This window comes from Pteropus medius, unplaced genomic scaffold (assembly GCF_902729225.1).
Source record: "Pteropus medius unplaced genomic scaffold, Ma_sr-lr_union100, whole genome shotgun sequence".
NCBI lineage: Eukaryota > Metazoa > Chordata > Mammalia > Chiroptera > Pteropodidae > Pteropus > Pteropus medius.
This window is the reverse complement of record NW_024351543.1, coordinates 15,099,972-15,126,327: the sequence shown is the minus strand read 5'-3', so window position 1 is coordinate 15,126,327 and position 26,356 is coordinate 15,099,972. Positions and strand designations below refer to the sequence as shown.

Sequence of the window (26,356 nt, the reverse complement as noted above, 5' to 3'; positions counted from 1 at the left end):
AGATAGAGCAAAGAAGGAAAATCCAATAGTTTTACTTTTTTGATACAAAAAGCCCTTAAGTACCACAGTACTCTGAAAAAAAAAAAAAAGCCAGATAGTCACATAGCGCTTTCCTAACTAGCGCTATTCCTTGTGGTGGTGATGTTATTATTTTTCCCGATGAAAGTAATAAATTTTAAATGATTTAATGGCTGGGTCAGAAGCTTGAAAAATAAGTGTTGTCTCAACTTCCCCAAACTACCTTGGTAGGTTATGGGTGTAGTTTTTTCTGAATTATTGAAAAAGGTAACTCGGATTTTTCACTGCCAGAAAGAAATACCTTTCTGTTGACTTATGTGTTGGAGGTCTTCTAAAAATGAATTCAGAATTCTCCAAAATTTTTATGCACATTCTTATGGTGAGAGAATTCATATTCTCATCAGATTCTCAGAGACCCTTTCTGGAAAGATGAGAAACCCTGCCTCCCCTTCTGTTTTCTATGAGGTTTTCTTCATTGCCAGCTGATGATTTTGCCAACTTTTCAGAAACATAAACTTTAAGGTCGACTAGAAATTGTCCCATATTGAGCATTTACCTGTACTGAGCACTATGAAAGTGTATATGATATGTCTGTTGGGTCCCTTCATTTCTTCATTGTTCTTTTTACGATTTTTTCTCATCTTTTTGGTTGCTAAAATCATAATTATAATTAACTGGTTTTTTCTGATCTTTTTGGTTGCTAAAATCATAATCATAATTAACTGGTTTCCACAGATTAGCCTCTTCTGTGTTATAGATCATTCCAGACATAGGTGTTAAGAATGATAAAGAAGAAATACTTAATTTTTGTTATGGAACCTCTGGTCAGAAATGTTTGTTCTCAATTATAATACCAGTTTTGTGGGGAAAAATATTTCTTGGCAAGATGTTTAGGAATGGCAAAATCTGAAACCGTGTGGATGCATATATATATATCCTGTCACCTGGTAACACATTCTTCCCTGACTCTCCTATTTCTAATCTTATTGTTCTTATCTTTGAGGTGGTACCTAGCTATAAAAGCCTATAAAAAGATAAAATAGCATGATTCTTGCAAAAATTATTTATTAGGATTGACTTCATATTTTAAGAAAATTATGTTAGTCATTGTGTTTTGATATCTATTCTATTTTAGTTTAAGGACACTGTCATTGATATACTTTCAATAAAAATTTAATAGAGGAAATAGCATTTTTTATCCTTTCTGTTAAGAATTAAGTTACTCATGCCTCTCCTTTTTAGCCTTGGTGTTGGAATATGAAGTCAGATTTAAAGTTTAAACTCACAGGCCCTTATGACCTACATCTTTGTGTGTTTTTATCTAGTCTTGATTTTTTGTATCTGTGCTTCTCTTGTCCTTTATCTTTCTATGTTACCTTTATTATGTATTTTTGTGGAACAAGGTGATAAGTTAAGACATCTTATGTAGATCTTAGAATTTTAAAAAGCACTGATTTTTTAAAATTAGGCTTCGATTGCATATGTGACTATGGTAGAGCAAATGCTTTTAGTACTAATGGTACCTTCAACATTCAACTCATGTAAAAAATAATTATTGTGTGAGAACTATGTGCAGGAATTTTACCAAGTATTCAGTTATATACAGGGTCTTTGTTGTAATGGAACTTATTTTCTGTCAAGCAAACTCAAAAAAGATCAAGATAATTTTAGTGATAAAGGCTATGAAAAAAATAAAGCAATATGCTAGCTAGTGTTTGTGATGTGGCTGTGGAGCTACCACTATGATATAGAAGTGAAAGAGGCCTTTTTGAGGTGATATTTGAATTAAGGCCAGAATGACAAGGAGTTAGTGAAATCTGAATTAAGAGCATTCTTCCAAACAGTTTGGCATGTTGAAGGGACGAAAATAAGGTCCCTGTGGTCAAGATACAGTAAGAAAGGTAGTATGGTTAGTCTTAGGATAGGCTCATATCAAGTGCTGAGGTTGGTAATTGTGGAAATTAAACCTTTATTCAGACTGATTTAAAGTGGAAAAAATTCATTTGACTACAACAGATGCTTTTCGTTTCTGTATATATCACTGAATGGTGTTGTGAGAGAGGATGGTTGAAATACTTTAGAGGCCAGAACGTGAAAAGGAACCCAGATAGCATTGACTAAAGTATATGAAGTGTTCACATAATGAAAATTTAATTAAACCAATTACACAATTTTTATTACCATCTACCTGAATAGTACATTCCTAAAGAGTTAAAACTTCAGACTAGCACTAAATTACTTTGGAAATTTGTGGACAAATGTTTTAAAATTGGATCATATATAAAATGTTCGGAGGCACTTTAGCATTTATTGAACTTACTATATGCCAGACACTGTGCTTGGTGCTGAGGGTAAGAAGATTGTTTCATCTTTGCCAAGAGACCAAATCATGGAAGATAGACTTCTGGCTTTGCTATTCATTAGTTGAGTGACCTTGAGCAAGTTACTTAACCTCTGTGCATTCTTCTCATTCTGTAAATTGGGAATGACAATAAAACCATCTCAATAAGTGTCATGACAATTAAATGAACTAATACAAATAAAGGTACCTATTAGAACAGTATATAATTCATATTAAGCACTCATTAAGTATTCACTATTTGCTTTTGTTATTATTTGTCTAGGATAGAGCCTAATAGGTAAATTAATGCTATTTAGTATGTTGGTTTGAAAGAGGCAAAATGCAAGATTCAGTGGAGGTATAAGAGTACCAATTCTTATCTGAAAATAGTTAAGGCTTGGGAGAAGGTGTCTTGAGTTAGTTCTTAAAAGGTAGTAGGTGTGGAAGGATAAGAAGGTTTTGCTCTTCAGGCATCAAGAACAGCTTGTGCAGTGGTACAGAAGAATGAAAAGGCAAGAACAGTATGTGTTTAGAGAAGAACTAGAAGTTTAAGGGGTGTTAGGTGAGAAAGAAATAGGGAGGAGACATTTCAGGGTGGAGATAGGGAAGAGAGTCTTAAAAGCATTAGGACTTTATCCTGTAGATTTTGGGAAACAGTTGAAGGATCAGTTAATAGTTCATTTTAGAGAGACAGTTGGTCTATTTGGAGGATGGATTGAGAGGTAAGGAGATACCTGAAGCTAAGAATGAGTGATGATTCCCAAATACCTGTGATAAATGGTAACATTTTATTGAAGATAAAGAGCAACTTTAATATTGGAGGGCAGAGTAAAGAGTTCAGTTTTAGATGTGTTGAGTATGATGTGCCTGTGGAGACGTCCGAGTATTCAAGTAGGCTGTTTAATATGTAGATTTAAAATTTAGAAAAAGGAACTGTGTACTTGGGAATCATATATGGTAGTCAGAGTTCAGGGAATGGGTGGGGGGAAAGAAGAGAGGTAACAGTGAAAGAGAAAATGAAGACCAAGCCTTGATTTCAATATTTGGAGCGTGGTGATTAAGAAAGTCTATGTATCTGGTACTTGAAGATATTTTTTTATCCAAGGGATTTAGGGATGTGGGCATGTGTAAGAGAATCAATGCTCAGATTCTCAGCTTCTTTATGTACTTTTTCTTAAAACTGAGTTCCAGGTATCATACTGATTCTCTTCTCCCATCTTTCATTGCACAGTTATCTGTCTCTGACTTTACAAAAGGAAGGCATACCACTCACCTTTCCTTATATGTTGTCCTAAGGTATAAAAACCTCGGGTTCCCAATGAAGACAATTCACAATTTGGTGTGGAGATACTGTGCTTTTTCTCAAAAAGAGCAAGTTAGGTATCTGTTACTGATTCTCAGAATGAGTTTTCAGAAATTTATTTGCTGTATCATCTATAGAGATCAAATATAGCAAATTTATCTTAAAAATACTTAGTAATATATATCTTGAGATATTTGTGAGGATAAGTCTAAAAAACAATATTAAGATTATCCTAATTTTAAGCATGAAGTAGAGCAGAAAAGTCAGTGTTAAATGAGAAGCGAAAAAAATGAACAGAGGTCAATTTCAGGGACAGAAATTACAGTACAAATCTTGAGATGCTTGGCTTTGGTGAGATGTATCTCTTTTGGTATTTTGGTGTTCAGATGGTCTCCCTTAGGAAAGAGCCACATTGTTACATAGCTTAGATTTTCGTATTACTAAGTTGATCATGGTTAAACAGTTCTTTTGGAAGCAGTTGTAGAACTCAAATTAGAAAAATAGATCTTTAATGTAAAAAACAGTGCTTTTTGTTGTGTTTTCATACTACAGTTTTTGCTACTATATTTGAAGAAATAGGAAGAGCCTCTTTCATTTATGGAAGACCTAGACTAATAATGCTAGAGAGAAAAGAGACTAATTGAAATAGTTAAGTATTAGAACTATGTAATGGAGAAGGTAAGCTTCCATTACTTCACTTGGGGTGGAGGCTCTACTTTTAGTCTAATATATTACTTGAATAATCTAAGTAAAAGGTAAAAGGAGTTACAAATTACCCACCCCTACAAAGTTTTGATATTTTTTTCTTCAGAAAGGAAGAATGACTTCCTAAGACAAACAAAATAAGTCTCACATAAACTTCTTTTCATTTCTGAAAGGGTATATGAATAATTTTCTCACTTTAAAAAGACTGTTTAAAGATTTAAGGAAAATAGGATAAAGAGTAAGTTGTCATTTTTAAATTTGATAAGAGAAGCAACCATACTTGAAATTCCTGTGTTATTAGAAAATATTTAGGGGAAAGAGGAAGAGATGCAGAACTAATTGTTAAACTTTAAATTTCATAAGTAATTGTTCATGTCAAAATGCTGATAATAGTGCTGATTAATAATGAAAACTATCCATCTTGCATTCTTTTCCTGAGAACTGAGACTTTTTATAAGTTTTTGATCCATGTATAACATCTACCTTATAAAAGCAAATCGGCCTTTTTAGATCAAATAGAAATTCTTATTCTTCCTTGTTTTATACTTTATAAATAGTTTTAAAAGTATGAAGGAAAAATTCTGTGAGAAAAAGTACTTTCCCATCCTTTCTCCTTTCTTTTTGATACATTGAATATGAAAATGATAATAGTAGACATTGTTTTCATGTTATCATTAGATGTTCTCCTAAAGTAGTCCTTTAACATTTATGTGACAAGCATGTCTCTGATAGGAGGAAGGGTTGGCATAAAACAAGCCTGTATTGGGTGGAAGAGGAAGGAGAGATAGCAAGTCTTTGGGAAAATAAAGTGTTCCCATGCTTACACATACTTTTGTAAGATGAGAAACTTTGAAGAAGTAAAGATTAGAATATTATAGCTTACTGAGAAGAGTTTAATTATCTGGAGACTGGCAGTGGTTGAATTGGTTAATATATGAAGTATAAGAAAGCTGCCAAGAAGAAAAGTTAAGGCAGAGATGGGGACCACCTGTTTTGTATTTCCTTTGTGTAAGTAATACCTGTTGGAGGATTTCTAAAAAATAAAAAGCATTTTATACATTATGTGTAATGCTTATAAAATGGTGATGGTGGCTGTTATTGGTTAAGCTATAGTTAAAATTTTCTGACTATAATTCTTTTTGCCTTGGCTTTTTCATTGTTTTGTTTTTAACAGTTGTTCATTGTATCAAAAAAAAATTGAAGAATAAGATATAATTCATTAACAGCTCGTTGTGTAACCTGCTGAGATGTCTTTAAAGGATATACAGCCTTTGAAATACGTAAATATACATGCACACATGACCTTTTAAGTTTTTGGTCTAAGTAGAATTGTATTATACAGACTAATGAATTTTGCTTCATTTATAAAACAGCACAACGTATATGGGTAGCCATTAGTGCTGTTCATCAATATCTGTTTTCTCTTTTCTGTGCATATGGGTGAGGCCGTGTGACTAGTACTGGCCAATGAATTGAGGGTGTAAATGATATGTGTTTCCACCCAGGTGAGAATTTGTGCTCGACTCTCCAAAGTTCTCTTATCTCTCTGGCATAATGATCAGCAACATTCAAGGTAGTCTAGGCTGTTCTAGCCATGATTGTTTAAAATGTAGTATCTGTACCAAAAAGTTGAAACCTAGAATGACATGTTTGACTTATCTTTTTGTGTCTAAAGTAACTTAAGAAAGGACAAAAGCTTCAAGATTCAAAGTTGCATCTTAACACATCTTAAGAGAACTATGCTAATGGATTTTGCTTATGTAATTTTAAACATGCTAGTGTTTTTCACATACTTGTTTTAACCTTTGAACTTTTTTTTTTCAAATGAGAGTTTACACAATCCCCTAATATATAAGCGGATAAATGTGGATTAAATAGGATGGTACCCTTTTCCATTCAAAAGTGTATATTCCATTCTCTTCAAAGTGTATACCCTACTCCTGTCAGAAAGGTAGTCCCAGAGGGGTTCTTTGGAATCCTCCAAGTACAGGGAACTGTTTGAAATTCACTGTTAATGTTCACAGTGCCCAGAAGGCAGTGCAAATGATTACTGGCATTTATTGCTCCAGTGCCGTTTGGAATCATCTTGTGATCATGCACAAGAATGTGGACACCAGAGTCAGAGCTGCCTGGTTCAAATCCCATCTTGAGCACTTAATGACTGTATAACTTTGGATAAATTATTTAACATCTTTGTGCCTTAATCAGTTATAGATTGGACGCAGTATCTTGCCTCAAAGGGTTGTTCCTTTTTTTGATCTGTGTAATAATTACATGAAACTATTCTTATCACAGTACCTTATAATTGTTAACAATTAAAAAAAATAATCATTGTAAATAGTGTTGAAAACATATTTCTTTGCCACTTCCTCTCTTGGTCACCTTTGTCTTAAACACACTAAACTCTCCTACCTCAACAAAGTCTTTGCACTTGATAGTTTCTTTACCTAGGGACAGCTCTTTGAATGGCTGGCTACTCCCATCTTTAAAAGGTCTCACATGTGTTATGAGACTTCATTTATACCTTTCTTAAAGCAATCTGTATCCCTTCCTTCTCCTTTCCCTTCTTCCTATTTCACTTTTATTTTATCTCTTTAATGTCTTCCAAAGCTCTTATTTCAATTCGTAATTATCTGGTTTATATTTATTATACTTAAGCTCTAGGAGAACAGACACTTTGCCTGTCTTTTTCACTGTTCTATTCTTACTACCTAATAGAAACTTGGTACATATTGCTCAAGAATTTTAAAAATATAAATGATTATTACCTTTTAAAAATAAAAACTATACTAATGTCCAGTGTCTTGACAGGCAGGATTTTTCGGGAGGCTATGAAAAATATGCTGTCAAATTGACATGTTCTTTATCCCCAAAGCCTCACTTACAGTCCACATATCTTTATTTTTGATAGAAACAAGTTCATTTACCCTGGTATCTAAACTCAGCGAATTAAAACACTGAGGTGATTCAAGGCTTCAGCCCTAATTGAGATGTGGTAATACTTGGTACAGTGCTCCACTACTTCCCTTCTCCTTTGTTTTACCTCCTCTTACCCTCCTTTGCTACTTATTATTTGCTGCTTTGTCACTATCATTGATCGAAGCTGCTTGCCTGTCCTTTGTTTCTTCCTTTCTGTTTCTGATTATTCTTCTGTTTCGTAGATTTTGTTTGCAAAGGTTAGGCTAAACTAGACTTACGTTGTATTATGAAAATTAGATATTTGAACTGAACATTTGTAGGATGTGGGACACATTTGTTCTCATCCCTTCTGTATTTAGCCTGCTCTTTCACTGCCTTTTTCTGTTGTTTACTGATTACTTTTTAGTTTGAATTCTATAAAGCCTGGTTTCTCAATTTCTGCGGTTTTTACTGTGTTCATCTTAAAGTGTGTTAATTTTGGATCTGTATAAGAATGTAATAAAGAAGTGACAAGGGTAAGAATCATAACAAAAGGCACTTAATTTGAGACAATTGTTTTAATGCTAGGGTCACAAAAAAGCAACATAGCTTATCTACCCTTCCCCCTCCCCCTGAAAATGTCAAATAGCAGCAAACCTTAAACGTTTAATTATATTTGTATGTATTCAGTAGATAGTTTCAGAGAAGTAACATGGTTTAGGGAAAAGGACAGAACTGGCCTTTGGGAAAGTTGTGTTTCATTTTGAGCATTGCCTTTAGCCCATATCTGGCCTAGAACAGAACTGTCTTTTACTTCCTTAGCTATAAATTAAGTGAAACCTTTCTCAGCTTTTCCATCTCAAATTCTACACATACCATATATTATGTTTCAAACACTAGCTAGTCATTTAGGTGCCACTAGGTTAGTCATAGCGTTAAAGCTAACAATATACTGTTCTTCCACTTATTTATTCTTAGATGTTTTCTAATTTTATTTTTTTGATACAGTGCCATAGTGTTATAGAGAACTGGAAATGTTAATTAAACATAGAAAACTGTTTTCTGCCTTAAAGGTTTCTTTTTGAAGACGGCAAAGCCATAGGTTAATTTTAGAGCTGAGGCATAATTTTTTTTTTTTTAACCTTTCAGATTAAGGGTATATTGTGTTATGCTTCAATACATAATCATGAGATTGTTTTGAGTGTACATTAGGTATTTCAAGATGAAAAAAAAATCTAAAACCAAATATACCAAGTGGTTAAGTCTCCAACAAGATCCATAGGAAGAAAATTGCAGAGGTGGCTCTTAGTGGCTTTGTCTCCTTGTTCATAAAGGCAGCCTTAGTTTACAAATGGATTGGTACTTAGTGTTTGCTTTCCTAAGGAAACAATGTAGTGTATGTTAGATAAGCCTTAACCAGCTGGTAAAGTTCTATTTAAGCTGTATTGTTTTGTATACGGTATTGTACTAATAGCTTTACTAGAACCCAAGAGGTATAACTATTTTTCCATACATGGGATTCCATCATTTAATCTTGTCTTACTCTTTAGGAGGTAGTCTCTTCTTCCTAAATCAAGCATATAATCTTTCCTTAGCTTTTGAGGGGTTTGTTGAGATGAAGAAGACAAACTATGGGATTTACAAGTGTTTAAATAAAAAAGATGCAAGGCTTCTAGAAGCAAGTTCTTTATTCCTATCTTTTCATTTGATTCCTTAGACGTAGAGAAAGGAAGTTAAAAATGCAGTGTTTTTCATTAGCCAAAGGACACTTTAGGTCTTGTTAATTTATGTTGCAGAAGAAAACATATATATTTTAGTCTTTTTGTAGAGGTGGGTATCTAAGACCTCTTTTCATTTGTAATATGGCTATTTTTCTTCCTGTATCAAATTTTAAAAATCAGATTTTACTCCTTCATCCCTAGTTTCTCCTTTACATCTTTAACAGTTTGCTTGTTACTGGGAAGTAGTAAAATTATTTATATGCCCCTTTCAGAAATGAAAAACATCCATACGAGCATTGCTTTATCTTAACAAATTATTCTGCCACACGTTATTGGAATTGCAATGTGTCTCTAGGGATTTGGTCAAGAGAATTGGGGGAGGGGGTGGGGTCATTTATTTATTTTATAACTTCTATGAAAATGTCAAACCAAAAATAGAGAAGACCATAATTAACCTCATATCTGCTATCTGTGTTGAATAATTATTTTGTCACACTTGATTCAAAACAAATCATTTAATTAGTTAAAATACTGAAAGTTGCTCTGACAGTGTTAATAAAAAAGATCTGTAAAATCTGATGGTGTTCTCACACTATTTTAGAATAGATAATATTTTACCACTTGTGTTCCTTTTTTCTTTCAGTTTTATTGGTGACTCCTAACCTTTAATACATCATTTCTCAGTTTACCTGATTTTTTAGGGGGGAAACCATAATTTGTACATACGAGAGTGTGTGAAATTTTCTATAATAAAGACCATGGTAAAAGTGCTCAATGAGAAGGTGAAACTAAAGATTGAGACATTTGTTTTTCAGTTATTTACTCTAATGGAAAAGAGTAGTCGCGTGGTCAACCCAAGTGCCTTTTATGTTTCTTTTGGATTGGTTTTTCCCCCTAATTATAAACTTTTTTCTGGGTTCTTTTTTATATAGTGAAATATAATTAACATATAACAATGTATTAGTTTTAGGTATACAGCATAATGATTTGATATATGTATATATTGCAAGAGAATTACCACAATAAGTTAATATCCATCATTACACCTAGTTACAAAATTTTTCTTATAACTTTTCAGATCCCTTTTAGCTCATCTTTCATATATACAGTACATTGTTGTTAACTATAGTCACCATGCTGAACATTACATCCCCAGGACTTATTTATCATATAACTGGAAGTTTGTACTTTTTGACCACCTTTGCCCGTTTTGCCCACTACCTGCTTCCCATCTCTGGCAACCAGGAATCTGTTCTCTGCATCTGAATTTTTATTTTTATTTTTTCAGATTCTTCTTATGAGTGAGATCATAACAATATTTGTTCTCTGTTTAACTTACTTCATTTAGCATAATGCCCTCAAGGTCTATCCTTGTCACAAATGGCAGCATTTACTTTTTTATGGTAGAATAACATTCCTGTATGTGTGTGTGTGTGTGTACACACCACATTTTCATTATGCGTCAGTGGACACTTAACGTTTTCATGTCTTAGCTATACTGCAGTGAACATAGGGGTGCAGACATTTTTTTGAAATTGTGATCTTGTTTCCTTCAGATGAATACGTAGAAGTGGAATTGCTGGATCATATGGTAGTTCTGTACTTAATTTTTTGAAGAACTCTGTACTGTTTTCCATAGCGGCTGTACCAGGTTACCTTCCCACCAACAATGCAAAAGTGTCTTTTCCCGCATCTTTGCCAACACTTACATCTTGTCTTTTTGATGATAAGCTTTCTAACAGTTGTGATATCTCATTGTGATTTTGATTTACATTTCCCTGTTGATTAGTGATGTTCAGCTCTTTTCACATACCTATTGTCCTTTGTATGTCGTCTTTGGAAAAATATCTATTTGGTTTGGATTGGGTTTTTAATATGCCAACTGAGGCATATTGGGAATTCATATAAAAGAAAATAGCCAAACTATACTTGTAGTAACAACTGAATCTATAATACAGTGTCATGATATGTCGTAAATTTAGATTTCGGTGCTTCTGGTTGTGGAAACCTTGTATACCAGGAGTGAGTTGATCCTGGGGATGCAATAGAACTAAACACATTCTGTTTCTTCCTTTCTCTTTCTTTTAAAATACATTCTATTTTCATTTATGTTTCGTTTTTAGAGACTTTAACCAGATTTTCAATAGAACGTTAATAAGCTTGCTTGCTTGTTTTAACCCTTTAATTTTGCCTTCTGGCTTGAATCTCAGGAAATATAGTTAATTTGGTCTTAGTCTTTAACTTTGGGGATACCATTTAAAATTGGCATTAGGTAGCCATCTGCAAAGCTGTCTTAGTTATATCTCGTCTGCATTTAAAAAATCAGTTAATGCATTCAACAAATATTTGAGGGCCACTATGTGCCAGGGTGCTGTACTGAGTGGGTGTTGGAAGACAAAGTGGTGTCCTCATGGGAGTATTTATCTAGTGAAGTAACTAATTAGTCAAGTAAACTAATGTGAGATTGCATCTGTGGTAAGTGCTAGGAAGAAAAGTACACCAGACATCATCCTTTAGAAATGTGACCAAGTGTGGGGAATGAGTTATTTAGGCTAAGAGGGGAGAATACAGTGACCTGGGGAGAGGAAATTAGCAGTCTGAAGATCTTGAGGAAACAAAGTGAGTTTGGAGGACCAAAGGATGGGGAGGACTAGAAAGTAGGGAGATAGTAAGGTGTGAAATGAGACTGTAAAGTTATATAAGAGCCATAGTATATGTGACTTTGATTATGTTAAGAAGTGGAGGTTCCTTCCCTTTAATTTTGAGAGATAGTTTTTTAATAGTTCCTAGAAGGTTGCAAATATGATCTTATTGCATTTTGAGAAGATGTTCTTTATTGACACAGTAGTCAGAATAGGGACTTAGGAGGTAGGCAAGCTGGATCTAGGGAGATGAATGAGTTAGAGGCTATTGTAGTAGTCTAGTTAAAAGATAATAGCTTGTATTAGAGTGCTAGTATCTAAGAGTGGAAAGAGGAGACAAATTTCAGAGATACTTCAGAAGTAAAATGACAACGTGCTAGTTATGATTTGTAAACAGAATGTAAGAGAAAAGGAACTCTCAAGGGTGACACCTAGATTTTTGGCTTCTTCATCTTAGGTGGTAGTTAGAGAACACTAAAAACAGACATAATGTGTGAATTTGTTTAGAGATAAGTAGGAGTTTGATCATGAATTTAGTTGGATGTTGGGTTTGAGATACCTTTGTGACATTCAAGGTTAAAAAAAAAAACACGTGAGCAGGGAGACAACATTGGCAAATTTTGGCCATATGGGTAGTAATTGAAGACCCAGCTGTAACTGACATCTCTTGGAGAGAGTGAGAGAGTTAATGAGAAAATCTTGGGTGGAAGAAGAGCCTGCATATACAAAAAAGCAGAGAAGAGGACAGGATATGTGGCGTAAAAATCAAGAGACTGCTGTAGTTATAAAAGCCAAAGGAAGACAGTGATTTGACAAAGAGGGAGAGGTCAAGAATTATGTTAAGTGAAAAGTTAAAAATATGACTCAGAAAAACTTTGATTATGAAGTTGGAATCCCCCCATGTTTTGTAGTTTTCAAAACATATAAATAATCCCTTGGAGTCAGTTTTTTTAAGTGAAAAATTGTTTGAAATTTAAAACTTTGTTTTCTTGCTAATATGCTAGCCTCTTTTATTAAAATATTTTCACAAGTTTTAGGGATGTTACTTTTCCACTCGTGCACTTTCTTATCGTGGTTCTCTACTTCCTATAGTTTGTAATCGTTATTTATGAGCTTATGTGACTCTCTAATTATTTTTGAGTTTTGCTTGTACCATTAAATCCAAGGGTTTGGACCTTTTTTTTAATGTTAACTTATTAATGTTGAAGTTTTTTTGTAAATTTAGACAGCACTCTTATGCATGCTGCAAAGGTTAAGAGTTTAGCTTTTTTATGGGAGTCTTTTTTACCCTTGAGAAAAAAATTTTGTCACTTCCATGCTGGTTGGTACATTGTTTCCCATCTCTTTTTATTGAAGAGACAGCCTTTCCATGGTCCCACCTTTAAGTACAATAAATACATTGTATCTAGCATTTGAGAGTTTCCTTTTTAAAATTAAGCTCAGATACTCTTTTTTTTTGGAGAGTAGATAGCATTTTTAACATTAGCTTAGTTTTTCATGTTGCTGGCAAACAGTTGCTTTACTTTCAGTTCCTTATTGATACTCTCTGTGATCTATCCATTGTTGAAAACAGGCTATTTAAGTCTCCTAGTAGTATTGCATTACTATTTCTGCCTTCAGATCTGTTCATATATTTAGATGCTCTGATGTTGGGTGTGTATATATTTTCTTGATGAATTGACTCTTTTATTATTATATAATGAATGACCTTTTGTCTGCCATGCCTGCTCTCTTGCTTTTCATTTACATAAATTATCTTTTTCCATCCCTTCACTTTCAGCCTATGGATGTATGTTCTTAAAGCTGAAGTGAGTTTCTTTTAGGCAGCATATATTTGGTTCTTGTATTTGTATACTCACCCAATGGATTTTGATTGGAGAATTTAATCTATTTATATTTAAAGTAATTTTTGATAGGTAAAGACTTAATATTGCCATCCTGTTTTCTGGCTGTTTTATAGTTCCTTTTATTGTTGCTTTCCTTTGTGATTTGATTTTTCTTAGTGGTATTCTTTGATTGTTTTCATCTTTTTTCTGTCTAGAATAGGTTTTTGCTTTGTGGGTGCCTTGAGTTTTACATAAAACATCTTACAGTTAAACAGTCAATTTTAAGCTGATAATTTAACTTCAGTCACATGCAGAATCTACCTTTTTACCTTGTCCCCATTTTTATGTTTTATGGATGTCACAGCTTACATCTTTTTATTTTGTGTTTTAACAAATTATTGTAGCTATAGATATTTCAATATTTTTTGTCTGTAAACCATTATATTAGAGTTAAGTGATTTACATACCATTATAATACTAGAAAAGTCCGAACTTGATTTATGTACTTATCTTACTAGTGGGTTTTGTATTTCCACGTTTTTACATAACTAATTGTTGTCCTTTCAGCTTTAAGAACTTCTTTTAGCATTTCTTGTAAGGCAGGTCAAGTAGTGATGAACTCTTCAGATTATTTTTTTTTTCTATTTTTTTTTTTGAATATATGTGTTGGTTCTGCAAGGTTTCCGCTGAAAAAAATACACTGATAGCTTTATGCAGGTTCTCATGTATAAGTTTCTTCTTTCAAATTTTTCTCTTTTTCTGTGATTTTTGACAGTTTTATTACAGTGTCTTTCGGTGAAGTCTTGTATGGATTGAATATGTATTGTGAACTGTGAGCATCATTGTTCATCTGTATCTCTCCCCAGATTTGGGAACTTTTCAGTTATTATTTCTTTAAATAAGCTTTCTATCCCTTTCTCTCCTTTTTTTCTCCTTCTTGGGCTCTCATAATGCAAATATTGTTTTCAGTGATTTCCTGTAATTAATGTAGGCTATTTTTCACTCTTTCATTTTTTTTCCTCCTGCCTCGATAGTTTCAAATGGCCTTCCTTCTAGTTCTCAGATTATTTCTTCTGCTTGTTCAAGTCTGCTGTTGATGTTCTCTACTGAATTTTTCATTATATTCATATTCATCAGCTCCAGCGTTCCCCTTGGTTCTTTTTTATAATTTTTGTTTCTCCTTTGGATTTCTCATTTTGTTCATGTACTGTTTTCCTAGCACTAAAACCAGCATAATAAACTATAACAGCACTGTAAAACAAGAATATGATATTAAGGAATAGAAAGTTAAATAATGAAAAACATAAGACAAATAGGAAGAAATGAAATTGAAGAAACCACAGCCCAAACGGCATGTAGAAGACAATTTTTAATTGTCTATCTTGAGTTCTCTTGTGGCTTGCTAACATTCCTTAAAACAATTATTTTGAAATCTTTGTCAAGTAATTTATAAATGTTTCTTGTCAGTTACTGGAAAATAATTGTGTTCCTTTGGCAGTGTCATGCAGCTTTGATTTTTCATGCTTTTTATAGCCTTGCATTGATGTCTGCCCAGTTGATAGACTGGTTTTGGTAGGGAAAGACCAGCTACAGCTGGATTGGCTGTAGCAGTTCTTGCACCAGAGAAGACCCAGCGGTGTAGTCTCTGTGTAGCTTTGACAGCTATGGTTAGCGTGGATGAAGATTGCAGGGGTCCTCAACAGCTAAAGCTGCATATGTCTGCAGGACTTGTGAGGGCTGTTGGGGACCTCCTGATTGCCTCTTTTTTCTCCCATGGATTATTTTCATGGCCAAGGGGATCTGTCTCTCTTGGCATTGGCTCTGGCTCATGGGTGGCCTCTTAGTGATGGTGGTACTGGTGGGTTCCCCTGGAGCAGCCACAGAGCCAGGGTACAGGAGTCAGATACACACAGAGTGGTTATACAGCCAGAGTCTGAAGTGAAAGCACTCACAGAATAACAGTGTCTCTGGGGTCCAGAGTGTTTGTGGCTTTGGTTGCAGGGCATGGCAGCCCTGCCTCTGAGGGAGCACAATAGCTGCTGCTTCTCATAGGGAACACAGCAATGTCTCTTTCCAGGGATTTGTGATGATGATGGCTTTCGGTTATCTTAGTGGCTAAAGCTTCTGTTGTCTTCTACAGAGCAAGCCACTGGGGTCTGTGCTGATGAACACTGTGGCGTTCTCCTTTGTGAAAGTCGCTGGAAATGTGCGGCTGTCGTGAGGGCTATTGAAGTCAGCAGCAAAGCCTTCCTAACTCCTCCATAGAAAAGGCTACTGGGGGCTGCGATGGCACCTACCATATAGCTGATAATGTAGCCGCCTCTCTTTGTTGTTTCTAGCTGTCTCCAGATGTCTCAGCTAAGCCTATCTTCTAGCAATCCTTTCTCTGTGGTTATTCTCCATTTTTTACATCATTGGGCTGCGGTAGAATCGTAATTGTACTTTCGAGCCTTCCCAGGGATATTTTCTTTCATGGATAGCTATTTCGTGTGTATGCCGTCACGCATGTGTGCACAGGAAGGAAGCTGATGTCTCCTACGTCATCTTGCTATTGTTACTCCTCAGAATACTTTCTATCTTGTTCTAATTTGCTTTTCGTTTTTGAACTTTTTACTATTTAGCTTACCTTTTGTTTACCTTGACAATCATTTTTGACACTCAAAACCGTGTAGTTCTTTTATCATAAGTCTTTATTTTGTAATAATAGCAGTAGCCTCTAAGTGCTTTAGAGACATTATATTGTTCACTCATCATAGCTACTTTATGATGTAGGTACTGCTGTTATCCCTCTTTTACAGATGAAGAAACTAGAGCACAGAGAACCTAAGTTATTTTCCCAACTAGGGCCACAAAGCTAGTAAAGTGTGGAACTAAGATATTTAGACCCAGGCAGTATGATTCTAACACCTGTACTTTTCACCTTTAGGTTATACTTCCTTTCAGGCTGCTGTGGCTTAATTTAGCCTTCCAAAGATATTCTTATTTATGTTTCCTATGATACTTGTTTCTTTCATTGTTGATTTTGATGCTTAGCTTTTGTTGCTTACTTTCTTCAAATGTTTGATTTTTGGGTGTGTGCTTTTTTTGGTGTTTGATCAGGTCTGCCTAAAAATGCAATAATGCTTGTATCTAGTGATTATGGGAAGGAGAATTATGATTTGCTGCTGGGAAGGATGTATCAAACTGATACTGAATTAGATGTGAGGATTTTCTATTCATCTTTCTGTACAGCATTGTTCTGCTTTTTGACTCACTTGTCTACATGTAGTGCAGATACCTCTGATCTCCACTTCCTTCCCTTGGCAATGGTAGCAGAAGAGGATCTACCTGCCTGGCTGGCTGTTTCTAATGCCATTACCCTGAGGATTTCTGCAGGTTCTCTTTATACAGAACATGGAATATCTCTGAAATTGCCTCCTTGCTCTCTCCCACCCTCTGGTTTACTTCTACATGCAGTTTGGGCTGTGATTTCTTCAATTTCATTTCTTCCTATTTGTCTTATGTTTTTCATTATTTAACTTTCTATTCCTTAATGTCATATTCTTGTTTTACAGTGCTGTTAAAGTTTCTTATACTGGTTTTAGTGCTATCGTAATTTATTCTTTAGTTTGCAGTTTTTAGGGTTGTAGGATTAGAGACAATTGTATCAAGAGTGTTCATTTTCATCCTATCTTCTGTCAGTGGTTCTTAAACTTTTGAGAGTCATTGACTTCTTCGACCATTTGATGAATTCCATCTATGCTCACGCCCTTTTTTAAAATTCAAATGCAGCTGTTTACCATCTGTACCCCAAAAGATGGCCAGATGTTAATTTTGAGCATTACTAGTTTTGTAGGCATTGAGCATTACTAGGTTTATAGGCATTGGGTGGGGAGCACTTTGTTTTTAGTTATATTAGAGGCATGAGCCTATCTTTTGGAAAATAATTTGTTATTCAAGTTTGAGGAAAATTACTATAAAAGATGTATTTATGTAGCTATAGAATTACATATAAAGACACTTATATTTAAAATGTAATATTAGAAAGGTAGAGCTGTTTCTCTCTAGTAAGCAAAGTTTATAACATTTCCTTTTTTCCTGTTTTCTCTAGGTTTAACTATAGATCAACACATCATCTTGCGTCTCATGGGTTCTATGAATTTTTAAATTGGTTTGATGAAAGAGCATGGTATCCACTAGGAAGAATAGTAGGTGGTACTGTAAGTATATTTGCAGTTATTTACATTCGTATCATAAAATTCATAGTTATTTGAGTAAATGATTAACTGCTAAGATGAGTATTCTTGAGAGCTTTGTGTAGTTAACTAATACATTTTTTATGGCTGATTATACATTATTTAATTTACTAAATCTCTTTTCTTGATACTTAACACTCACCCCCACTTCACAATGTGGGGTTCTCTCACACTAGCCACTATTTTTGACAAATGGCGGAGGCTGTGAGGGGATCTCTTGTCCAAGTGTATCTTAAGTTCAGGTTATTTGTGTATTTTTGTTTTGTTCTTTGGCAACTTTATTGGAAAAAATGCTTTTTGGAAGTAAATAGAAATTTAGAAGAATCAGATAATTTTAATTTTCCAGGTCCCAAATCTTTCCTAAATAACTCCAGATAATTTAGTATTGATCATAGTTCATGGTTAATTATTGTATTCAGAAGACGACATAAGGGAAGATATTTTTAGTATTTTGGATGTAAGGAGAATGTTAAAGCGAAAGTGAAAGGCAAGACACCTATTGAGGAGACATACATGTTTAGTATTGATTTTTTTTCTTGATCATTTTTGTCGGAAGTTTATCAATTTTATTAGACTTTTTAACTCAAAGAAACTTTGACCATTGATTATTTCTATTAAATGTTGTCTTCCGTTGTATTACTTTTAATTTATTTTCTTCCTCCCACTTTAAGTTTGTTTTTGTTTTTTTGACTTCTGGTTAAATTTGCTCAATAATTTTCAACCTTTTCTTTGTTATTAATGTACTCATGTTAAAACTATAAATTTCGCACTAATCAGTTTTTTGAGCTACATTGCATAATTTTGGTATGTAGTATTTTCATTATCATTCAAGTCTATTATAATTTTCATTATAATTTCTTCTCATTCATGGGTTATTTAGAATTGTATTTAACTGGTTAGAGGAAAATATTCCGTATTTTTAATCCTTTGAAATTTGAGACTTGATTTGTAGCCTAGTAGTTGGCAGATTTTATAAATGTTCTTTCTATGTTTGTTCTCTATGATAGTAAGATGTTGTATTTCTAATTTGAGGCATCTTATCCTTGATGTAAATAGAGATACAGATAGTAGGAGAGTAGTTATGTCATGATGGTCTCCAGGGCAAATTCAAAAGATATTGAATGGTAAGAGGTGTGGTAGATGGCTTTTATCTGTACTTCTTGTGGTGCTAATCCTGTCATATACTATTTGTATTAATATTTGATTACTCTTGTTTGTTTCCTTGTGTGTTTAACTTTTTACTTTGAATTCATCCTCAATGGAGGCTTGTTTTCTGAGACCTTTGGTGTCCTGATATTTGCGACCATTCCTATAATTTTCTCTTTTGCCTTTGCTGGAGCTTTTATGGATTTCGCTTTTTTTAGGATAGTTTTTAGAGGTCATTTCTTAGCTCAAGATTTCTTATACCTGAAGTTGTTATAAATGTAGAACCCATATTCACACATGTGATGAATGAGTTTCTTATATCTCATTTTGTTTCTCTTCAGAGCTTTGTAAGTAAGGCAAAACATTTCTTACTGCTTCCCTTAATGAATGGGAAGAATTTGTCTGCTCAGGTTTCACTTATAGGCCGGGCTTTGTGCTGGGAATTAGGCCTTTTTTCTAGGATCTGTGTTAAGTGATCCTCCCACCCCCACTAACTTCCATTTCTGAAGGTGTATATCAGACCTGGAATGTGGTCTTTTCTCTCTTTCTGGGAGCTCTCATGGCATCAGCACCTACTTTAAACTTCTTTATTTTTGGCATCTGCAAGATTCTTTTTCTTTTGAGCTTAAATATGCCTTTATTGTTGTTGGGTGGAGGTTTCGTTGTTATTTGGTTATGGTTTTTTTGGGGAGTGGGGGGTTCTTTGTTCTTTCATCCAGTACTTCTATGTATTTTAGCTGTATTTTGTGTGTCAGCCCACTCTGCCACATTATCAAGGATGTATTGACTTACCTTTAGAGAGGTATTTTCAAATTCATTTCCATTTGTATTGAATATGGCTGACAAAATCATACACTAGGGCCTGGTAATGTATGTGAAATGGAACAAAATTTTATTTTTTAAGATTGGTGATGATTGCCACACTTTTTCCCCCCTTCCTTTATTCTCTTCTGCATATTCAGTAGGTATTGAGCATCCATTTGCCACTCATTGTTCTGGATGCTGGGAAAATTTTCCTGCTATTCTGGATCTTATATTCTTGTGAGGGTGTTTAACTAATAGACAATAAATAAACTAAGTAAAGTAAATAGTATGTGAAATGGTGATAAGTGATGGAGAAAAAGTGAGGGAGTGAGTTAAAGACCTTGGGGAGTTTGCATTTTTAAGTAGTATAGATAGGAAAGGAAATTTATAACATTCTTTGTAGTTTTAGTGATGGAGAAAGAAAAGAATCTTGTAGGATTTAGTTAATGATAGAAATATAAATACACATTTTAATCATTGATTAGTAGCTCAGAAATGTCTTATTTACTTTTCTTTGAATTCTCTTAATGTTTTAGAGGAATCTTCTTTTAGAGTGAGGGTGAGGGGTCCAATTGCTGTTTTAAGTGGTATAAAAATGTTCAACCTTTCAACAGCCCCAAAATATTATCTTTGAATTCACAAATTGACTAGTCCTTCATTTCCTAGCTAGAGTAGTTTACTTTCCAAATCTTGATTTTGAAAGGGGGGAAGAGTCATTACCACTTAGATAATAGTACACACAATTTCATCTTCTTTTCTTATTTCTTTATACACACACAAGTATGGGCAAAACTGGATCATGTTAGAACCCTAAACTTAAGGGTAAGTTAGACTAGGACCGTGTTTTATAATGAAAAAATAGTGGGGTCAATAAGAAACTTACCCACAGTTTTCCATAGAAAAACATTTTCAGTTTTAATAATCATTTCATCTGATCTCTTATTTAAATATGTATCTCTCCATATATGAGCTTTTTCTTTGTAGTCAGTCTAAAAGAACATTTAATTTTGTAGTGCGTGAGGAAGGCAAACTGTTTTGAGATATTATTCTCAAACTTATTATAAACAATATATCATAATAAAGACAAGAACTTATGTTAGTGTTTTCAGCTACATTATTTTATATGTAATTACATTTTCCATTTTGTTCTTCCTAGGTTTACCCAGGGTTGATGATAACAGCTGGCCTTATCCATTGGATTTTAAACACATTGAACATAACAGTTCACATAAGAGATGTATGTGTGTTCCTTGCACCAACTTTTAGCGGCCTTACATCTATATCTACTTTCCTGCTTACCAGAGAACTTTGGAACCAAGGAGCAGGACTTTTAGCTGCTTGTTTTATTGCTATTGTACCAGGTTACATTTCTCGGTCTGTAGCTGGATCCTTTGATAACGAAGGCATTGCTATTTTTGCACTTCAGTTCACGTACTACTTGTGGGTAAGTAACATTTGATTTTTTTACTACCATTAATACCCATGGACTTTCTGCTGAAATGCTGTAGGTGGTACATATTTATCTTTGATCAGTTATAGTTGCATACAGAGATCTGCATTACTGTTCATAGTAAATATAATAATATTTAAAAATGTCAGGTACTATTCTCTCTCCATTTGTTATATAAATTTTGACAATAATCCTACTATGCCTATTTTAGATGATGATAATGTCCTTTATAAGTCATAGCTCCAAAAAAGTTTATCAAACAAAAAAAAAAAACCCAGCTATCAATTTTGTTTGTTTCTTTTGTGTGGACGGAGAATGATCAGAATACTTAGAAAGTTGAAATGTGGTTCAGTGTCTTGGATTTTGAATTCTATGTCCAAAGTTGGCATCATTTTGCTGTTGCCAAGCTATTTCTTTCTTCTTAATCTGTATACCTCTTATTTCCTTTTCTTGTCTTTTCGTATTAGCTAGTTCTTCCAGTACTATGTTGAAAAGGAATGGTAAGAGAGGACATTCTTGCCTTGTTCCTGATCTCAGTAGGAAAGCTTTGAGTTTCTCACCATTAACTATGTTAGCTGTAGATTTTTTTATGTAAGGAAGTTCTACTCTACTGCTAGTTTGTTGAGAGATTTTATGAATGGATGTTGAATTTTGTCAAATGCTTTTCCTGTATCTTTTGATAAAATTACATGATGTTTTTCCTTTGACTTGTTGATGTGATGAATTACATTTATTAATTTTCAAATGTTGAACCAGTTTTTTATACCTGAGATAAATCTAACTTGTTCATGGTGTATAATTCTTAAAATGCATTATTGAATTTGATTTACTAATATTTTGTTGAGGATTTTTGCATCTGTCTTCATAAGAGATTAGTCTGTAGTTTTCTCATAATGACTTTGTCTGGTTTTGGTAGTAGTATAATCTTGACCTCATAGAATGAGTTAGGAATTATTCATTCTGCTTCTGTTTTCTGAAAGAAATTGTAGAGAATTGGTATAATTGCTTATGTAAATATTTGGTAGAATTCACCAGTGAACCCCTTGTCCTGGTGCTTTCTGTTTTGGAAGGTTAATTATTGATTCAATTTTTTAAATAGATACAGGCCTAGTCAGATTATCTATTTCTTTTGTGAGTTTTGGCAGATTTTGTCCTTTAGGAATTGGTTCATTTCATTTAATTGTCAAACTATGAACATAGAGTTCATAGTATTCCTTTATTATCCTTTTAATAAATGTTCATGGGATCTGTAGTGTGATGTTCCTTCTTTCATTCCTGATATTACTAATTTGTGCCCTCTTCTTTCTTAGCCTGTCTAGGGACTAATCGATTTTTTTTTTTTTTAATCTTTCAGAGAACCAATTTTCCGTTTCATTGATTGTCTCTATTTTCTATTTTCTATTTTGTTAATTTCTGCTCTCATTCTTCTTTTCTTCTGCTTCCTTTGGATTTAAATTTCCCTTCTTTTTCTAGTTACCTAAGGTGGAAACTTAGATTATCTTTAAATAATCTTTTAGCTATATCTTTCTCTTCCAGTATATGCATACAGTGCTGTAAATGTCCCTATAAGCACTGTTTTCATCATACAAATTTTGATAAGTTGTTTTCAATTTTATTTAGTTAACAATGTTTTTAAATTTCTCTTCTAATTGTTTTCTTTGGCCCACGTGTTATTTAGAAGTGTTTAATCCGCACTTATTTTGAAAATTTTCAGTTACCTTTCTGTTATTTATTTTTAGTTCTATTGTGGGCTGAGAGTACACATTAAATGATTTCTGTTCTTTTAAATTTGTTAAGATGTGTTTTATGGCCCAGAATGTTTTATCTTGGTGAATGAATGTTCCATGTTGGCTTGAGAAGAATATGTATTCTGCTGTTCAGTGAAGTAGTCGGTAGATGTCTATTATATCTACCTGCTAGATCTGCCCATTCCCGAGAGAGGGGTTTTGCAGTCTCTAATTTTAATAGTGGATTCATCCATTTTTCCTTGCAGTTCTATCAGTTTTTTCCTCATGTAGTTTGACCCTCTGTAATTAGATGCATACACTCTAATGATTATTATGTCTTCTTGGAGAATTAATCCCTTTCTCATTATGTAATGCTTTTTTTTATCCCTGATAACTTTCCTTGCTTGGACATCTGCTATGTCTGAAATTAATATAGCTATTCCTGCTTTGTTTTTGATTAGTATTATCATGGCATAATTTTCTTTGCCATCTGTTTATTTTTAACCTATATGTATCTTTATATTTAAAGTTGGCTTCTTGTACACAACATATACTTGGGTCTTGTTTTTTGATCTACCCTGACAATTTGGTTTTTAATTGGTACATTTAGACTAATATTGATGTTCAGATTATTGATATAGTTGGATTAATATTTACATATATATTCCTGTTTTCTATTTGTTACTCTTGTTCTTTGTTTCTATTTTTGTCCTCCACTCTTTTTCTGGCTTTTGTGGTTTTAATTGTGCATTTTATGATTCCATTTTCTCTCCTTTCATAACATATCTGTTATACTTAACACTGTATCACTTCACAGGTAATCTAAGTACCTTATAATGACAAAATAATCCTAATCTCTTCCTCTTGTTCTTTGTAATGTTACTGTTATTTATTTCACTTATACATAATCATATGTAAGATATATATCCATAAACATATATAATAGAATACATTGTTGATATTATTTCTAACAAATAGTTATCCGTAATATCAATTAAGAATAAGAAAATAGAAGTTTTTATTTTACTTCTGTCTTTGATGTTCTTTGTTCCTTTATGTAGATCTAGGTTTCTGATCTATCTTATTTAACATTTATCGCAAGACAAGTCTGTTGTCAAATTCTCTCAAATGTTGTTTGTCTGAGAAAGTCTTATTTCTCTTTTACAAATTTTGAAGGATAATTTTACAATATATAGAATTCTAGGTTGGTTTTTTTTCTCTCGATACTTTAAATATTTCACTCGCATGTATGGCTTCTTAGTAGAAGTTATGTAATTCTTATTTTAATCCTTCTGCGCATAAGGTGTCTTTTCTACTGGCTGCTTCTAGGACTTTGATTTTCTGTAGTTTGAAAAAGATGTCTAGGTGTAGTTAGATTGGCTGTGTGTGTGTGTGTGTGTGTGTGTGTGTTCGAGCTTCCTGGATCTGTGGTTTGGTGTCTAATGTTCATTTGGGGGAAATTCTCATCATTATCCTTTCAAATATGCTTTTCCTTTCTCTTTTCTACTCTGATATTTCCATTACAGATATATTATACCTTTAAAGCCAGACACACTATACTAAGTAAAAGGAATTTCTGTAATTTCTTTAGTAATGTGAAGGTAAGGTATGGGCAGAGGAGAAGCATTCTATAGTCCTGTGATTAGTAAGCCGGACTGTGAACTTCATAAGTGCTTCCTTTTTTTCCCCTCTCCCCTTAGGTGGGAAAGGATGGCTAGAGTAGGCTAGAGTTGGATATTTTACTTCTCCTATGTAGAAGGCTGTAGCTGACTGGAGTTGGGTATTTCCCTTCCTCCAGGTCAGTTAGGCTCTTATAACATGCTAGCAGGTTAGACACTGGTTAATAGTTCCTCTTGAAGATAGGCCTTGTTAAGAATTGAATGCTCTGGCATATTTCAAAATGGTTCTTTCCCCAACCCTGTGCCAGAAGCAATGAAGGGACTCTTTTCCCCTTATATTGCGAGAACCTGGTTGAGATCCTGGAGGTAAATCACACAAAATTGTGGGGGTCTCCATATGACTGGATCCAACCTGGAGTTTTTCAGTCTCATCACTAAATTTTACACACTGAGTGTCCAGTGATTCTTGAGTTTCAGTTCAGGTTTTCCTTATCTATTTCCACTGGTAAGCCGTGACCCGCTATGTTTACATGTGTGTCTCTCCAGTCTTGAAGGCTGCATTTTGTCCATGTTTTTTCCTCACTTATAGATCCAAGAGGAGTTGCTGATTTTTCAGTCTGTTCAGCTTTTTACTTAGGACATACATGTGGAACCAGAAACTATAAGTCTGTTGCCAAGTTACTTAAACTTAATGTTCTTCTTACATGGAAAATGATGCTACTTAGTACTGCCCTCTACTTTCAGCTTGTGTTTGTTTGTTTATTGTTTTAGCTTTAGCCTATGCTCATTTTTTTCAGTGTTGGAAATTACCAAAAACTTACATGTGAATACTCTCCTTATATATTTAATTAAGTACATTTTTAGGTAGCTAGGTAAGTGGAAGCACTAGTTTTCTTTTTTAATAACTGTTCTACATCTTATAAAACTAATTACTTCATGGACATTTTTACCTTGGCAAGGAATTCCAGAGGAGAATTTTGCAGTCAATATAGGTGGTTGCTTGATCTTGAGTTTGAGAAAAAAGAAAAGCACCCATGGATATGAAGATGATGACAAGCAGTAGGATGCTGCTAATGCTGCTGTAGTCACTAAAAAATGTTTAAAAGCAAACTTAATTTATTATGTGCAGCTGAGGAAAAAAACTTGAAATTTGGAACATTTGTTTGAGGCTTTTTTTGTATATAACTTTTAAAATCGTAAAAGTAATATGTATAAATGTGATAGATCTTGACAGTATAATGCTAAGAGGAGAAATAGGTTGAGGTAGAATATGTACAGCATGATATCATTTATTTAAATTTTAAATAGTACAAACCAGACTATGTATTTATACCTGTTTATAATGAAAGTGTAAAAAAAGGTATGTGTCCATCATATATATCAACTTCATGAAAGTGGTTATTCCTGAATAACCACTGTATGAGTGAGTGAAATAGAAGAAGGAGGTATGAAGTGAGGTTAAAATATATCAGTAAAAAAGACAAAAAATTTAATAAAAATCTGAAGTGGATAAGGTATTTTCGTGTATGGAAGTCTGGATGGCTATTCTCTACTCTTCTATATGTTTGAAACATTTTGTAATAAAAAATAATAATGTCCTATTTGTTGAAAATTTAGAAGCAGAAATCACTTCGATATTGCTACCATTTTCATTTTGTCATATTTCTAAAATTTTTTTATGCTTTTAAGAAACAAATGGCATTATCTGTATAGCTTTGTATTCTTTGTTTTCTTTCAACATATCATGAGTCTGGACCATTGCAAGAGTGTTTTAACTGGCATCTTAATTATCTTACTTAACATTTTTTAAAATTTAACTTTTAAAACCGAGACAAAATTCATATTAACATAAAAATCATTATTTTTAACCATTTTAAAGTCAACAGTTCAGTGGTTTTTAGTATCTTATAGAACATTTTAT

General features: G+C 33.6%; 1 protein-coding gene across 1 annotated transcript in view; it reads left to right on the top strand.

Annotated features, from left to right (window-relative positions):
• Positions 1-26,356, top strand: part of STT3B (STT3 oligosaccharyltransferase complex catalytic subunit B) — a 90,692-nt gene that overhangs the window by 20,611 nt on the left and 43,725 nt on the right. The window contains exons 2-3 of the mRNA XM_039843465.1: positions 17,545-17,653; positions 20,796-21,083. Coding sequence (XP_039699399.1) covers positions 17,545-17,653; positions 20,796-21,083 — 397 coding nt within the window. The remainder of the gene's footprint in view (positions 1-17,544; positions 17,654-20,795; positions 21,084-26,356) is intronic.